Source organism: Pongo pygmaeus, chromosome 1 (genome assembly GCF_028885625.2).
Source record: "Pongo pygmaeus isolate AG05252 chromosome 1, NHGRI_mPonPyg2-v2.0_pri, whole genome shotgun sequence".
In the NCBI taxonomy this organism is placed as follows: Eukaryota; Metazoa; Chordata; class Mammalia; order Primates; family Hominidae; genus Pongo; species Pongo pygmaeus.
This window is the reverse complement of record NC_072373.2, coordinates 189,971,149-189,989,172: the sequence shown is the minus strand read 5'-3', so window position 1 is coordinate 189,989,172 and position 18,024 is coordinate 189,971,149. Positions and strand designations below refer to the sequence as shown.

The window sequence follows — 18,024 nt, the reverse complement described above, 5'->3', positions numbered from 1 at the left end:
CATGTGCCACCGTGCCCAACTAATTTTTATTTATTTATTTATTTTTATTTTTATTTTATTTTAAAATACAGACGGGGTCTTGATTTGTTGCCCAGGCTGATCTCAAACTCCTGGACTCAAGTGATCCTCCCGCCTTGGCCTCCCAAAGTGCTGGGATTACAAGCACTGGGATTACAGGCATGAGCCACTGTGCCCAATTGTGGGATGAACACTTTTAAAAAAAATAATTGATCTCTCATCAAAAATCTAACATAAATTTCACACAATTGATACCTACTATGAGATACCTTTCTAACATAATTGGTGGAAACTCATGGGGATTTCTTTTTGATCTAGTCTGCATGCCCAGTGTCATCTATTTTTAGGACTTCCTTTTTTTCCCCCCCAGGGGTGGGGTTGATATTTTGTGATGTTTGATTTCCTGTCCTATTAAGTCACTTCCTCTCAGGCATGGTCAGTCAGCATTGGTGTCTTGCTTCCTATCTGTGCATTGAAAGAATCATATTCAGACAGAGTGAGGTTTGGCAAAATTGATACTGACTTTACCAAATAAAATTCCAGTTCCAGGGATGTGTAGGTTTAAAAACAGCAATCGTGGTCACTTTGGGCTTTTGTTTTTAAAAGAAGATGAGGTCTCCTTTTTAAAGAGGCTAAATACTTTTGTGGGGGCTTCAGTAATCCAAAAAACGTATGAAAAGTTGAACATGGCTGTCTTCATGAATGGAATGATTTTTGCCTATCCTCATTACTGATAATATATGCATACAGAGTTTGAATACGTCTAAATTAGGCTGATGGGAATCACTTAGGGATCTAGTCTAGTTCCCTTCTTGTAAAGTGGGGAAATTGAGGCCCAGTAAGTTCAGGTGCCCTAATCCAAGTCTTTCAGCTTTTTAGGAACAGGCTTGTACAAGTTTGGAGATTTGACTCCCACTCAATTTGTTGCATGTTTCTTTTATTCCTCTAGGTTGTTTTCACTTTTTATTTTTCATGTTTCTTTTCCTTTTGGCACTTCTGTATAGGTTTGCTCTTTGGGTATAGAAGGAACAGAGAAAATGTGCCATGGAAGAGGTTCAGAAGTCTTTACCTGAAGTGTGTTGGTTGAAAGTCTGGTGTAGCAGATTTAGTGTCCCTTTGGGATCTGAAGATACCTTGCCTCAGCCAGTTAGTTGCTTATTCAGAAAGCTGAGAACCAGCTAGGAAGCTAATGATGCTCACCTGTGAGGTATTCCAGAGAACCAGGTTACTTTTGTGCATTATGAGGAAGTTAGGGTATACAAACACATCACCTGCAAGCCAGTTAGTGTTTTTTGTTTTTGTTTTTTTGTTATTATATTTCAACAACAAGCTAATTCCCAAAAAAGTTTGGACCTGGCTCTTAAAGTGAGTCCACAAGCTAACCTGTATTTAATAAACAAAGATTCCAGGGTCATCTTAAGCATTTGACAAGACTAAAATAGGAATCATTGTTTATAGACACCCAAAATAATATCTTAACTGTGCTGACTTTACTCTTTCCCATCAGCAAAGTGGTATTATGTGTGTATGTGCTTAGGTTTGAATAGTTTTTGTTCTTATCTTTATATTCTTTGATAGACCATGATATACTTTAACATTTTTAATTTTTCTGAAGGTGATGACCTTCATATATTTAGACAAAAGTTATAGTCCATTGAAAGAATGAGGGCTTGAACGATGTAAGTTATGTAATATTTAAGTCCTAAAGTGTACTGACTGAAGATTATAATAGACATAGCTGGATAGAATATATTTCATGTCTACATTTCCCCGAAGTTTAGCTTTCTTTCCTTTTTTTGGAGACAAGGTGTTGCTCTGTCGCCCAGGCTAGAGTGTAGTGGTGTAATCATAGATCACTGCAACCTCAAACTCCTGGGCTCAAGCAGTCCTCCCACCTCAGCCTCCGAGTAACTAGGACTACAGATGCACGCTACTAGACCTGGCTAATTAAAAACAAATTTTGAGGGCCGGGTGTGGTGGCTCACGCCTGTAATCCCAGCACTTTGGGAGGCCGAGGCAGAGAGATCACGAGGTCAGATCAAGACCATCCTGGCTAACATGGTTAAACCCCATCTCTACTAAAAATACAAAAAATTAGCCGGGTGTGGTGGCGGGCGCCTGTAGTCCCAGCTACTCGGCAGGCTGAGGCAGGGGAATGGCGTGAACCCGGGAGGCGGAGCTTGCAGTGAGCCGACATGGCACCACTGCACTCCAGCCTGTGCAACAAAGTGAGACTCTGTGTCTCAAAAAAATAAATAAATAAAATGATAATAATAATAATAATTTAGCTGGGTGTGGTGGATCATGCCTGTAATCCTAGCACTTTGAGAGGCCAAGGTGGGCGGATCACTTGAGGTCAGGAGTTTGAGACCAGCCTGGCCAACATGGTGAAACCCAGCGTTTACTAAAAAAATACAGAAATTAGCCAGGCGTAGTCCCAGCTACACAGGAGGCTGAGGCACAAGAATTGCTTGAACTGGGAGGTTGCAGTGAGCCATGATAGTGCCACTGCACTCCAGCCTGGGCAGCAAAGTGAGATTCTGTCTCAAGAAGAAAAACAAAAAACAAAAACTTTTTTTTTTTTTTTTTTTGTAGAAATGGAGTCTCATTATTTTCCCTGGCTGGTCTCGAACTCTTGGCCTCAAAGGATCTTTCTACCTCAGCCTCCCAAAGCACTGGCATTTACAGGTGTGAGCATCTGTGCCTGGCTAGTTTTTTTTTTAATGTGTTCTGCTACCTCAATATGGGGGCCTATCTCTTTATAACGTGGTCAGATTCTATTTGTATTCTTACTCTTATCTTCTTGTCTCTCCCTTTGGGATCCCAAAGCTAGACCCCGCTGTTCAATAATTGACCAAAAGTTTTTCTCTACTTACAGTATTTATTCTAAATTAAATTACAGTCTAGCACCTGCAGTGAAAATGGGCAATCGAAGGATAAGGAATGAAGGTAAATTCCAGTATAAAGGAAGAACTAAAGAAAAAAAAAACATAGTAAATGTTTAACTTTAAAGTGGCATAACATTGTGACCTTGTGTTCCTTAGTTCAAAGAAAGAAGACTAAAATAACCACAGCAAATAGCAGTGCTGATTCACTTGGTTATCCTTTCTTCTTGGAAGTACTACCGTTTTGGTCTGTTCCCATAGCTTCAATTACATAGAAAACTAAAGGGAAGACCTGCTTGATTGAAAATATCCAGATAAAATGAAATTTTCTTCTGTCTACCTAAGCTATATAGTTCTTATCTTCAAGAAAATGCTAAAGTTGGATGCTTTTTACACTTCCTTTCACCAGTTCACCACACATGCATGTCTTTTTTGTGGAGACTTTAAAAATGTATACAAATAAAATTTTACTCTGAGACTGATGATGTTTATCAAGTATTAGAAACTGATATGGAGAGAACAAGCAAAATACATGGAATTCAGAGGAGGGGAGACGTTGGCTTAGGAATGAAGGCAAGCTGTTTAACTGGGTGTAGACTCAGGGAGGTAGGGACAAGGGCATTCCAGGCATTGGGAGCAACAAGCAAGATCATGATTCAAAAAGTACATCTTGGGTTAAGGAGAGCAGTAAATGGTCAACTGCTTAGAGCATAAGGAGATGAGTTAAGGACAGGAAGGAGTGGTAAAAGAAAGAAGTATGGAGAAGTAAGTTGGGTCAGATGTTGAAGGGCCTTGTTTGCTAGGCTAAGAAATTTGAACAGTCTCTGCTTGACGTTGGTGACCATTGAAAATCTGGGGTAGTACAGTGATGTGGCATTATGAGAGCTGCACTTCTATAAGATTTATTATACATCTTAGGTTCACAACCCTTATAGGATTATTAGGAGGTTTAAAATAGGTAGTAACGTAAAGGGCTTAGAATTGTACGTGGCACACAGTAACTCCTAATGAGCATTGGCTATCATCATCATCGTTTTTATTGCATGGAGGTAATGAGGGTCTGAACAGAGATAGTGGTAGTATGAAGAAAGGTCAGGAGATGGACACTGTTGGACACCGTTACTATAGAATTTAGCAGCTGATTAGAAATGAGGAACAGAGGAGAAAAAGTGCAAAATGATACTGAGATTTCTATCCAGTCTGGGTGACTGGAGGATAGAAACAGAAATTTAGGAAGAGCAAGTCTGGGGGGAAAAGAAGATAGATTTGATTTGGGGCACGTGGAATTTCAGTTCTGGGTAGCTTTCTGGTTGTAGATGTCCAGCCAGGCAGCTTGTACATGAAGGACTGAAGCTTTGGAGAAATATCAGAATTGGTAATGTATATTTGGAATTTAGGCTCATAGAGATTATAGCCGAACCTAGGGGACAAACAGGAGAGAATCAAGAAAGAGAACTGACAGAAGACTAGTGCTACATGTCAAAGATGGAAGCCCAAAAATGTCTGACTCTGAAGTTGAGAAATCCAGAAATGAGCATGGTAGAGTCCTCTAGGTCAGTGTTCTCTAAGCTTTTTTTGGTTGCACACCCCTGTTTTCTGAGTGTGCGGTTCCCATGTAAGAATTAATATTCTTTATTCCAAAAAGTTACTTGCTCGTTTTTTTAGTATTAGTTTACTAAAAATAGAGAATATCTGTAACTCCCCTTAATCCAGGCGTGTACAACAAGGTAAAGGTTTCATTGTTAGCCTACATCTTCCTCGCAGTACTTGGACCACCATATGTAATACATGGTCTTGTGACGAGTTCAACTAAATGAGGACATCGTTATCAGCTCATAGGTTAAATATTCGAAAAGCTAATATTAACACATTCTGTGTGTGCCTTGATAAGTAAAAAACTAGAAATACTTACTTAGAATCTGGTGACCTTCACTTGCTTTAAAGATGTACAAATATTTCCTTGAGATTAGTACATATACCATATCTCCATTTAGTACAAAGACTAGATTTTATTTTCTGAGTTGCATTGGGCATAATCTTACTGATTTTAGCTTTGTAAAATCTCAAATGGCAGCATCCTGCATGAAGCTGACCGAAAAGACATACGTAGGAATTTGGCAGCATTTGCTGAGCAAGTAATTTATAGCCCACATGATCATTGTAACACCAATGAGCAGCACACACAATTAATTACCAGGAATGAGACTAGCCTCATCTGTAGGATTTAGCAGAATTTTTAATATAAGACACGTGTATTTAGTTTCTAGGCTACGTATGTTGTAATTATCCTCAATCTAAAATAAAGGCAATAAGAAACTTTTCACTAGAGAAATAGTGGTAAATTTCCAGCCATTTTACCTCATTATTTATAATCTAAACTCCATGATTGTTTTCCTCTTGGAAATTCATTGGCCAGATGCCCATGAAGCTCCCCTTGAAGGTGGTTAAGCAATGTAATAGAATGCAGTGTTTATATGAATAGTACTTTATAGTTAGTGAAGTGATTTCATACTCATTCTTTTATTTAGTATCTACCTAATGTAAGTAGGACAGACGATTATCATCCCCCATTTTGAGGGTGAGAAAATAGAAGGCAGAGCCTAGTGACAAAGCCTTTTGCTCTTTATACTGTGCTTTCTTACCATATATGAAAAACAGTCTATAGCTGTGTCCATCTTCGGGGACTAATTCTTCCTCCTACCTTCTCTTTTCCTATACTTGTTTCTCCCCTGAAAGGCACAGAACTTTCCCAGAGTTCTCATCAACTCTCATATTGTAGACTACTTAACAGGCTAATCGTAAAGGGGGCAAACATACAGTCAAATTGAATTACCTTTAAAGTGTTTGTTAAAATAGGTGAACACGGTCACTTTTTGGAACAAAGCATGGTACAAGTAGATAGATACAATTGAGCACTATCAGTATTTTGGAAATTGTCTTTAATGAATCCTAAATTCACTAAGGTCAGGTAAGTAATTGAAGGATTTTTTCCAAATAGATACGTGGTTAGAATTGTGTTAGGTGTTCTATGGTATTCCTTAGCTGTGCAAATACATACTTTGTGGTATGTATTGAGGCAGCTCCCATATTTGGGTTCTTATCTTGAAACATAGAGATCGATATTTTTAGATGAATCATGGTGTTCTTTTTTTTTTTTTGAGACAGAGTCTTGCTCTGTCGCCAGGCTGGAGTGCAGTGGCACGATCTTGGCTCACTGCAACCTCCGCCTCCCAGGTTCAAGCAATTCTCCTGCCTCAGCCTCCTAAGTAGCTGGGACTACAGATGCGCACCACCACGCCCAGCTAATTTTTGTATTTTTAGTAGAGATGGGGTTTCACCATGTTGGCCAGATGGTCTTGATCTTCTGACCTTGTGATCCGCCCGCCTCGGCCTCCCAAAGCGCTGGTATTACAGGCGTGAGCCACGGCGCCTGGCCCATGGTGTTCTTAAATAATCAGTTGCTTTAAATTTCCTAGCTATGATTTATAATCCTTGCTTACCCCTAGTGAGGTGGAACAAAGGAATTCTGATTTCTTGGAGGAATGGCTGGATAATTAAGATAACATTATCACCGTGTTCACAATGTAGCGATAGCTATAATTTTGAAACTGCATAGAATTTAGCCAGGTGATTCCTCCTATAAGTGGGCAGCTATGAAAACATCTTCAATATAGGGGGCTGGGCTAAGGCTCTTCTCCTGAATTATAGAGAAAGGATAGAGTGACTTCCCATCACCAGGCCCCCAGAAAGTGAACTTGATCCTTTCTGTCTCCACTCTTGTTTGGTAACTAGATGGCCTAGTCCCACTCCTTTGATGCAACTGCAGTTTAACAAGCTTGAAAACCTTAAGCTTTCTTGTTTAAGCTTTCTACTTTGAAATGTTTAAGAATCTGGTATCTTGATTTTTTTGGAGTACTTTTTTCAGGAGAGTGATCAGGAAAACAAAAGTTAAAAAGGCGTGGTGGATTTGTGTTCCAGGCTGAGAAAAGCTATAGCTTCTTTAGTTTTGGGTTTTCTGTTGTTATCAATTCTAAAGTAGAAGGAGAAGATTTAACGAAAGAGCACAGAACTGAGAATCAGAAGACATGAATTTTAATTTCAGCTGTGGCATATACTTGTCCTGGTGACTTCTGCCAAGTTCCTCAGTCTACCTGGATAAAGTATCTTTATCTGTCAGATGTGTTGCTTATCTATGTGTTTATGGTGAGAAACACATAAAATAATGTGAAACTACTTTAAAAAGTGTAAAGTATTTACAAATGTAAGGGATTAGCATAACTATCTCAGTCACTTTGCACTCTTTGAAGTGGTCTTTATGTTCTCAGTTCCTGACAGCTGTATACATGAAGTTAAGAGATTTAGGGTTTGGTTGGCTTGGAAGATTTGTCTCATTTCATGTCGTTTTCCTTTCTTTCTTCTCCTCTTTTAAACATTTAAATCAATGATAAAAGACACTAAGCAGAGGGAAGAATTCACAGTGTATCTGAATCAGCAGAATCTAGACAGCCGAATCAATAATCAATACAGCCAAGCTCATATTGACATTCTTATAATGCCCTCTAGGTTTTTAATTGACAATTTTCTGCCTTCCCCTGTCCCACCACCCCCCTGGTTTTTAGATGTATTAAGTCACCAGCACAATCTCCCATTTTTCAGTGGAGCCGATGATTAGATAATTGTCTACATTTGTGCTACATTTTCCAAAGCAGAACAAGTTTTTCTCCATCCCCACTCTTGTGGCTCTTCCATTGGATTACTGCACAAAGGTTACTGCACAACTGAGCACAGATACTTAAGAAGGAATTTTCCCATTTCAAAGAAAAGTACCTAGAATGAGGCCAAGGATACTTGGGGTCTTAAAATAGTTCTTGTTCAGGCATGGTGGCTCACATCTGTAATCCCAGCACTTTGGCAGGCCAAAGTGAGAGGATCACTTGAGCCGAGGAGTTCGAGACCAGCCTGGGCAAGATAGCAAGACCCTGTCTTTACAAAAAATTTAAAAAATTAGCCAGGTATAGTGGCAAGCACCTGTAGTCCGCGCTACTCAGGAGGCCGAGCAGGGGAGGATCGCTTGAACCCAGGAGGTTGAAGCTTCAGTGAGCCATGATTACGCCACTGCACTCCAGCCTGGGCAACAGAGCAAGACACTTATTTAAAAAAATTTTTTTTTTAAGTTCTTGAGGAACCTGTGTTTGTTCATTCAGTAGATGTGTATTGAATCCCCACTATGTGCAAGGCACGTTTGCCTTGAGGGTGTATCAGAAACAAAATGATTATGTTTGTCTTACAAACTGGGGAAAAAATAGGAGCATGAAAAATTTAAGCTTAAAAAATAATATGCCCCCTAAAAAAAGAGAATATGTTACACAAGTCTGAAGCAAGTGAATATGCTAATTAGAGAAATAGATTTGATTGTGTGCCAGGAATGGTTTCTTGGGGAGAAAAAAAATTTAGTCATCACTGATTAGTGAATGTGTAGACAGTGTTTAATTTCTTTACATTTGTACTGTAAAGGCAAGCTTCTTATCAGTGCTATTGCAGAAGAGCCTTAAACATTGGTTTCAATCCATGAGATAGTCTGAGAAATTCCAACTTTCCAGAACATGTTTCCTTCATGTTCACTTCAGGATGTTGGATATAGATGGAAGTGGGTGGAGCTCTCTTTAGAGCTCCAAACAGAATCTTTTGCTTGGACGGTGGGGCCAGGTTGAGTGGGGAGCTGCCTGGACTCCAGGTTTCCTCTACCCTCTAACATAAACAAGATTCCTTTCACAAGACAAAACAGGCATGTACTCCTAGCTTGTGGAGGTCTTAGGTGTCCAAGGAGATGGTGGTGGTTGTGGGTTTTTTTGGGTTTTTTTTTGATACAGGGTCTCACTCTGTTGCCCAGGCTGAAGTGCAGTAGTGCAATCATGGCTCATTGCAGTCTCCCAACTCCTCGGCTCAAGTGATCCTCCTGCCCCAGCCTCCTGAGTAGCGGGAGCTACAGGTGCGTGCCACCACACAGGCTAATTTTTTTTTTTTCTTTTTTCTTTTTTGTAGAGACGAGGTCTTTCTATGTTTCCCAGGCTGATCTTGAACTCCTGGGCTCAAGCGATCCTCCTGCTTCGGCCTCCCAAAGTGCTGAGATTACAGGCATGAGCCACCATTCCCAGCCCAAGGAGACATATTCTAAGAATTTAAGGCTGGGCGTGGTGGCTCATGCCTGTAATCCCAGCACTTTGGGAGGCCGAGGTGGGCGGATCACAAGGTCAGGAGATCGAGACCATCCTGGCTAACATGGTGAAACCCCATCTCTACTAAAAATACAAAAAAATTAGCCAGGCGTGGTGGTGGGCACCTGTGGTCCCAGCTACTCGGGAGGCTGAGGCAGGAGAATGGTGTGGACCCGGGAGGCGGAGCTTGCAGTGATTCAAGATCATGCTACTGCATTCCAGCCTGGGTGACAGAGTGAGATTCCATCTCAAAAAATATATATAAATAAATAATTAATTAATTAAAAAAAGAATTTAAATGTTTTTGGATTAGTGTGGAGAGAAAACCTAGTATAGCTATTGATCATTGACACACCCAAGGATTTATATTTGGAGCGTTCCCATTTTCAGCTTGAATTCTTCGCTTTTTTGGAACTAGTACATTTGTTCCAAATTTAATAGTTTAAAGGGCTTAAAAATTATTTCATGTTTGTAAAAGAGATAGGAGAACATCTTTCTCTATTTTAATATGTATTTCCATGCATCTGAAACTAGGCTTTTTAAAGAAGTATGTTAAAAGCAAAGTAAGTAGTCTAAATTATAGAGAAAAAGAAGCTAGTTGGTCTTTAGGCTCGGTACTGTATCTGGGACTCTTCAGACCAGTAGTTGGTGTCTTGTCTAGCTTCGAGCAGTCATGATGATATGACACCATCTGGCATTTGTATGAAGCTTGCTATTTTTTGAGGCCTTCTAACATGTCTTTTGCCATTTGTGTGTTTCAACTGCGCTGTGGGATGTTGCTGTAGATGAATAGAGAAGTTTCTAAGAAGTTAAGAGATTTGCTCAAGATCACAGTTCACCAGAGAGCTAAGAACCCCCAGGTCCAATACATTTTATTTATTTATGTATTTACCTTGTGCTTTAGTGCCCCCAACTGTTTGCAGCTGAGTATTCATAGGTGCTGCTAACCTGCCTAGAGACATGCAAAGGGGAAGGATAAAACAGAAAAGAAAAAAGAGTGACAGAGCTTAAACAGTGCAAAAAGTGGGAATGAGCAAGTTATAATAAATCAAGACAGAATTTTAGAGCTTTTGCATTTTGACTCTTATCATTTATTGTATTGTGATCTTGAGCAAGTAACTTGATATCCAACCCTCAGCCTTATCTATAAAATTGGAATAATATTGGTAAATTTATCACTGAGCTAAGTAGAGATCAATTGAGGATGATGTATGTGGCATGTATTTTATGAACTCTAAAGCCCGTAAGTTGGCATCTGTGAAACATTCTTCAGAATCACACTTCTTACCTCTGCTGGACACACAAACACAGGATACTGCCAGAAACTGGGCAAGAGGCTGTTTGTGAATCTCAGAAGGGACCCAGTAAGAAAATGATGCTTTGTTTTAGAATACAACTTAACTTAGGCTACAAGCACTCTTTCTGTCTCTAGCTCATGTCACAATTCCTTTTCGGGATTGAGGCCTGAAAAACCAGTTACTCACCATTCTTCCTACAAGGATTTATTTACTTGTTAGGCTGGAGGGTCAGAGAGACTAACAGATAATTCTGTGGGGCAGAGGGGGTCCGGCCCAGCTTACTTCTAATTGAGGATGAACAGGTGAGGGAGGCAAGGGAGCTAAGTAACAGTTGTGTGATCTAGGACCAGCTTCTCAACTTCTGGTATCAGTTTCCCCATCAGTAAATCAGGGATAAATAAAACACCTAACAGTGCTTTAAAACAAGATCAGAATATTATCTGAAACTTTTTCTTTTCTTTTCTTTTTTTTTTTTTTGATCTTGCTCTGCTGCTCCCGCTCAGGCTGGAGTGCAGTGGTGTAATCATGGTTCACTGCAGGCTTGACCTCCCAGGCTCAAGCAGTCCTCCCGCCTCAGCCTCTTGAGTAGCTGGGACTACAGGTGTGGGCCACCACACCTGGCTAATTTTTTATTTTTTATTTTCTGTTGAGATGGGGGTCTCACTATGTTGCCCAGGCTGATCTCGAACTCCTGGGTTCAAGTGATCCTCCTGCCTTGGCCTCCCAGAGTGCTGGGATTAGAGGCGTGAGCTACCATGCCTGGTTGAACCTTTTTCCTTAAAGGGCCAGATATTTTAGGCTTTGTGGCTGTATAATTTTTGTTGTAACTCAACTCTACTGTTTAGCATGAATAGACAATATAAACTAATTAGGGGCCGGACATGGTGGCTCATGCCTGTAATCCCAGCATTTTGGGAGGCCGAGGTGAGCAGATCACTTAAGGTCAGGAGTTCAAGATCAACCTGGTCAACATGGTGAAACCCGTCTCTTCAAAAATACAAAAATTAGCTGGGTGTGATGGCGGGTGCCTGTAATCCCAGCTACTTGGGAGTCAGAGGTGGGAGAATCGCTTGAACCCGGGAGGTGGAGGTTGCAGTGAGCCGAGATTGTGCCATTGTACTCCAGCCTGGATGACAGACTAAGGCTCCGTCTAAAAATAAATGAATAAATAAATAAATAATTAGGGTTGATGTCTTCCAGTGAAACTTTCTAAAAACAGGCTGTAGGCCAGATGTGGCCTATGAGCTGTAGTTTTTAGACCCTTGCTTTAGAATACTTCACTAAATACTTGATCCTTTTTCTTCATCATACAAAATACTGATAGTGTTTTATTGCTGTCATATATGCAGAGATGGTTTAAGTTTGAGCATTGAAAGGATGAGTAAGAATGTGTGTGAAGTAAGATGTTACATATCATTTTCTATTCCACAGAAAAAAGTTTTCAAATGTTCTGTTCATGCCTTCCCATCACTTCCATTATTTATACCAGTTGCTGTGCCTTCATTTTTCTCTAGTTATACTACAACTATATTATGATCTGGCCCCTGTTTCAAAGATTATATTGTACTAGATACCAAATAGAAAAATATTTTTGTTTTTGAAGGAAAAGTGGCTCTTCTGCCAATTTGAAAATGTGTCCTTGTGTACAGATCTTTAAGGAGAGCAGTGTGCAGCCACTTCTAAGCCTAAGTCTTTTAGGAAGCGTGGTTTTCTAGTAGGCACTTTGAAAAGCGGCTTCCTCTTAAGACAGACATACCCTCAAACGTCAAACTTGGCATTAATCAGAGTTGGGGAAGTAGAGCTATGTTATTCATTCTTGTATTATAGTAGTGAAGACTATTCAGTAGCCTGCCAGTAAATGTGACCAGCTGGTACCCAGCTATGTAAGGGTTTAGAATGTAAGTAATAAGGTTTCAGGCACTAAGTGTAGTCCTTTCCTGCATGACTATATAAAAACCTTAGATGAGTTTAAATAGAGGCTATTGAACCTTCTCTTCTCTCTAGTCACTTTGCCTTCCCTTGTATTCATTCATTTATTGCATCTTCAAGTAGTGAAGTGTAGGACTTCCCCACCAAACCACCAGAGACCCCTTTGGAATGTGTTCAGTATACATCATTGCTGGAGTGGCTTAGTAGAGTGACTGGCCCAGGGCCACCAGCTAGTAGGCAGCAAGTGGCCAGTACACAGACATAGGTCTTTTAATTTCCACACCAGTGCTGTTTTTCTTCTTGTGAAATTGTCAATTTTAGATTGGTTTTGTTTTGGAGAGTGTAAGCCTTCTTAAGGCTAGAAATGCTTTTTAGCTATGTGATGATAATAGCATAAGTCCTAAGGTCCATCTGTGTAAACATAAAAACCAAGTTGTCTGTTAGTAAATAAATTCTAGCCCCCTTTCCCTCATCCATCCATTTATTTTTATTAATCTTCTTCCCTTCTCTGTATCTCTCATCATCATTTAAAATATAACATCTTACAAACCTTAGCTCATTTAAATGAAGAAACCTAGAACTAACCTCAATAAATACCTGAGCACTACTGGAACATAAAATGCTTGTGATAGTGCTGCCACTAGGGCAAAATACAATAAAGCTAACATTATAATAAAGAGAGTCACACAAATTTGTTGGTTTCTCAGTGCAAATAGAAGTTATGTTTATACTGTAGTGTAGCCTATTAAGTGTGCAACAGCATTATGTCTAAAAAATGTGCTTATTGTAATTTTAAAATACCTTATTGGTAAAAATGCGAATTAACATCTGAACTTTCAGCAAGTCATAACCTTTTGCTGCTTGAGGGTCTTGACTTGATGATGATGGCTGCTGACTGATTAGGGTGGTAGTTGCTGAAGTTTGGGGTGGCTTTGGCAATTTCTGTGTGTGGCTTTTTTTTTGTTTTTGTTTTTTTTTTTGAGATGGATTTTTGCTCCTGTTGCTCAGGCTGGAGTGCAGTGGCACCATCTCAGCTCACTGCAACCTCCGCCTCCTGGGCTCAAGTGATTCTGCTGCCTCAGCTTCCTAAGTAGCTGGGATTGCAGGCCCCCACCACCACACCCAGCTAATTTTTGTATTTTCAGTAGAGATGGGGTTTTGCCATGTTGGCCAGGCTGGTCTCGAACTCCTGACCTCAAGTGATCCACCCACCTCCGTCTCCCAAAGTGCTGGGATTACAGGCGTGAGCCACCGCATCTGGCCTGTTTTTTTTTTCCCCCCACATTCTGTCACCCAGGCTGGAGTACAGTGTTGTGATCTTGGCTGATTGCAACCTCTGCCTCCCAGGTTCAAGCCATCCTCCTACTTCAGCCTCCCAAGTAGCTGGGACTACAGACACGTGCCACCACACCCAGCTAATTTTTGTGTTTTTTGTATAGACAGGGTCTCCTGTGTTGCCCAGACTGATCTTGAGGTCTCAAACTCCTGGGCTGAAGTGATTCTCTCGCCCTAGCCTCCCAAAGTGCTGGGATTACTGGTGTGAGCCACTGTGCCTGGCTGGCAATTTCTTAAAATAAGACAGCAGTGAAGTTTGTTGCTTCGGTTGACTCTTCCTTTCATGAAAGATTTCTCTGTAGCATGCTTTTCTGTTTGATAGCGTTTTACCCAGAGTAGAGCTTCTTTCAAAACTGGAGTTTGTCCTCTCAAATCCTGCCACTATTTTATGAACTAAGTTTATATAATATTCTAATGTTCATAGCATTTTCACTGGGAGTAGGTTCCATTTCAAGAAACGACTTTCTTTGCCTTCCATAAGAAGCAGCTCCTCATCTGTTAAAGTTTTATCATGAGATTGCAGCAAGCCAGTCACATCTCAGGCTCCGCTTCTAATTACAGTCCTGTTGCTATTTCTACCACATCTACAGTTACTTCTTCCACTGAAGTCTCAAACCCCTCAAAATCATCCAGGAGGATTGGAATCAACTTCAGACTCCTGTTAATGTTTATATTTTGACCTCCTCCCATGAATTTTGAATGGCTTTTTTTGTTTGTTTTTGAGACAGGGTCTTACTCTGTTGCCCAGACTCGAGTGCAATAGCACGATCTTGGCTCACTGCAGCCCTGATCTCCCAGGCTCAAGTGATCCTCCCACCTCAGCCTCCCAAGTAGTTGGGACTGTGAGCATGTGCCACCACACCCAGCTAATTTTTGTATTTTTTGTAGAGACAGGGTTTTGCCATGTTGCCCAGGCTGGTTTTGAAGTCCTGAGCTAAAGCAGTCCTCCCGCCTTGGCCTCCCAAATTGCTGGAATTACAGGCATGAGGCACTGTGCCTGGCCATGAATATTTTTTTTTTTTCCTTTTTTTTTTTCTGAGACAAAGTCTTTCTGTCACCCAGGCTGGAGTGCAGTGGCGCGATCTCGGCTCACTGCAACCTCCGCCTCCCAGATTCAAGTGATTCTCCTGCCTCAGCTTTCCGAGTAGCTGGGATTTCAGGCCCACACCACCATGCCCGGCTAATTTTTGTATTTTTTTAGTAGAGACAGGGTTTCACCATGTTGGCCCGGCTGGTCTTAAACTCATGACCTTGTGATCCGCCTGCCTCGGCCTCCCAAAGTGCTAGGGTTACAGGCATGAGCCACTGCGCCCGGCCTGCCATGAATATTCTTAATGGTATTTAAAATGGTGAGTCCTGTCTAGAAAGTTTTCAATTTACTCAGATCTGTCTGAGGAATCCCTGTCTATGGCAGCTGTGTCCTTATGAAGTGTTTTTAGTTTTGAGACAGAGTCTCACTCTGTCACCTAGGCTGGAGTGCAGTGGTGTGATCTTGGATCACTGCAACCTCATGCTTTGGCCTCTAGAGTAGCTGGGACTACAGGCGTGCACCACCAAGCCCGGCTAATTTTTGTGTTTTTAGTAGAGATGGGGTTTCATTATTTTGGCCAGGATGGTCTCGAACTCCTGACCTCAGGTGAGCCTTCCGCCTTGGCCTCCCAAAGTGCTGGGATTATAGGCATGAGCCACTGTGCCTGGCCATGTATTTTCTTCAATAATAAGACTTGAATGTTGAAATTACTCTTTGATCCGTGGGCTGCAGAATGGATATTGTGTTAGCAGGTGTTAAAATACTAATCTCGGCTGGGCGCGATGGCTTACGCCTGTAATCCCAACACTTTGGGAGGCTGAGGCGGGCGGATTACTTGAAGTCAAGAGTTTGAGACCAGTCTGGCCAACGTGGCGAAACCTTGTCTTTACTAAAATTACAAAAATTAGGTGGGCGTGGTGGCACATGCCTGCCATCCCAGCTACTCGGGAGGCTGAGGCATGAGAATCGCTTGAACCCAGAAGGCGGAGGTTGCAGTGACCTGAGATGGCACCACTGCACTCCGGCCTGGGCGACAGAGCGAGACTGTCACAAAACAAAACAAAACTCAGATGGAGTTGTGCAAGCAGATTAATGTTTTTTGTTTTGTTTTTTGAGACGGAGTCTCACTGTGCTACCCAGGCTGGAGTGCAGTGGTGCAATCTTGGCTCACTGCAACCTCTGCCTCCTGGGTTTAAGCGATTCTCCTGCCTCAGCCTCCTGAGTAGCTGGGATTACAGGTGCCTGCCACCACGCTGAGCTAATTTTTGTAATTTTAGTGGAGACTGAGTTTCACTATGTTGGCCAGGCTGGTCTCGAACTCCTGACCTCGGGTTATCCACCTGCCTCGGCCTCCCAAGGTGTTGGGATTACAGGCGTGAGCCACTGCTCCCGGCCTCCATCAGTTGTTGGATGACCAGGTGTATTGTTAGTGAGCAGTAATATTTTGAAAGGAATCTTTTTTTTCTGAGCAATAGGTCTCAGCAGTGAGCTTAAATAGTCAACCACGCTGTAAACAGATGTGCTGTCATCCAAGCTTTGTTCCATTTATAGAGCACAGGCAGAGTAGATTTAGTATAATTCTTAAGGGCCCTAGAATTTTTGGAATGGTAAATGAGCATCGGCTTCCACAGGCATTGACTTCTCCTCTGTAGCTATGAAAGTCCTTGACGGCATCTTCTTCCAGTAAAAGTCCATTTTGTCTGCGCTGAAATTCTGTTGTTTAATGTAGCCAGTTGCATCAATTACCCTAGCTAGATCTTCGGGATAAAACTTGCTGCAGCTTCTACCTTAGCACTTGCTACTTCACCTTATACTTTTATGTTATGGAGATGGCTTCTTTGCTTAAACCTCATGAACCAACTTTTCTTCTGCAGCCCCCTCACCTCTCTCAGCCTTCATAGAATTGAGAGTTAGGGCATTGCTCCGCAGTAGGCTTTGGCTTAAAGGAATGTTGTGGTTTGTTTGATCTTCTGTCTAGACCACTGAAACTTTCTTCATATCAGCAATAAAGCTGTTTGCTTTCTTATTTGTGTGTTCACTGGAGGAGCACTTTTAATTTCCTTCAAGAACTTTTTCTTTGCAGTCACAGCTTGGGTAAGTGTTTGGTGCAAGAGGCCTAGCTCTTGGTCCATCTCAGCTCTTTTTATTTTTTGAGCCGGAGTCTTGCTCTGTCGCCCAGGCTGGAGTGCAATGGTGCGATCTCAGCTCACCGCAACCTTCGCCTCCTGGGTTCAAGAGATTCTTCTGCCTCAGCTTCCCAAGTAGCTGGGATTACAGGCGCCCACCACCACGCCTGGCTAGTTTTTGTATTTTTGGTAGAGTCGGGGTTTCATCATGTTGGTCAGGGTGGTCTCAAACTCCTGACCTCAGGTGATCCACCCACCTCGGCCTCCCAAGGTACTGGGATTACAGGCATGAGCCACCGCGCCCGGCCCCATATCAGCTTTCGATGTGCTTTCCTCACTAAGCTTAATCATTTCTAGCTTTCGATTGATTGATTTAGAGACAGAGTTTTGTTCTGTCACCCAGGCTGGAGTGTGGTGTCATGATCATAGCTCACTGCTGCCCAAGTAATCCTCCCACCTCAGCCTTCTGAGTAGCTAGGACCACAGGTACGTGCAACCAGCAGGACTGGCTAATTTTTCTTTCTTTTTTTTTTTTTTTTGGTAGAGATAGGGGGTGTCTCTCTGTGTTGCCAAGCTGGTCTCGAACTCCTGGATTCATGCAGTCAGCCCTCCTTGGTGCCTCAAAGTTCTGGGATTACAGGCGTGAGCCACCACACCTGGCCTTTAGCTTTTAAGTGAGAGATGTGAGAGTCTTCTTTTACTTGAACGCTTAGAGGCCGTTGTAGGGTTATTAAGTGGCCTAATTTCAGTATTGCTGTGTCTCAGGTAATAGGGAGACCCGAGGCGGGAATGGCCAGTTGGTAGAGCGGTATCTGTGAAGCACAATAAAGTGAAATGGAATAAAACAAGGTATAGTTGTAAAAAGGATGTCACCTCATGACAGAGGAGGATATGATCAAAATGCAAGTCACAAAAGTGAGTGAAGAAGGTAAGTGCCTTGATCATAGAGAGATACTTGTTGACATGTTAAGTTGGAGATGCACAGGAGTGGTTGGGAACTCAACCCAAAAAGCCTAAGGGCTGCAAGTTGGATTGGGGAACATTAAAGGGGAATGATAATACCAACATTATATTTGTTTCTCAGTCAGTACTGGGCTAAGATATATTTGTTTGCATTTGACAGTGAGAGCATTATTTTTAGGTAGAACATGTCTTCCCAGGATGGTTCAACTAGTAGTACAGGGGGTC

At 41.7% G+C, this 18,024-nt stretch overlaps 1 protein-coding gene across 5 annotated transcripts in view; it reads left to right on the top strand.

Moving 5' to 3' along the window:
* Window positions 1-18,024, top strand: part of NFYC (nuclear transcription factor Y subunit gamma) — a 79,756-nt gene that overhangs the window by 21,296 nt on the left and 40,436 nt on the right. The window contains exon 2 of one of the 5 annotated variants that reach the window (XM_063657224.1): window positions 17,602-17,764. The exons of 2 other annotated variants lie outside the window; for them this stretch is intronic. In XM_063657224.1, coding sequence (XP_063513294.1) covers window positions 17,713-17,764 — 52 coding nt within the window. In that variant the 5' untranslated portion in view covers window positions 17,602-17,712. Of the gene's footprint in view, window positions 1-17,601; window positions 17,765-18,024 lie in introns of those variants that run through there. 2 more of the 5 variants (XM_063657239.1, XM_054492873.2) reach the window with 2 other exon arrangements.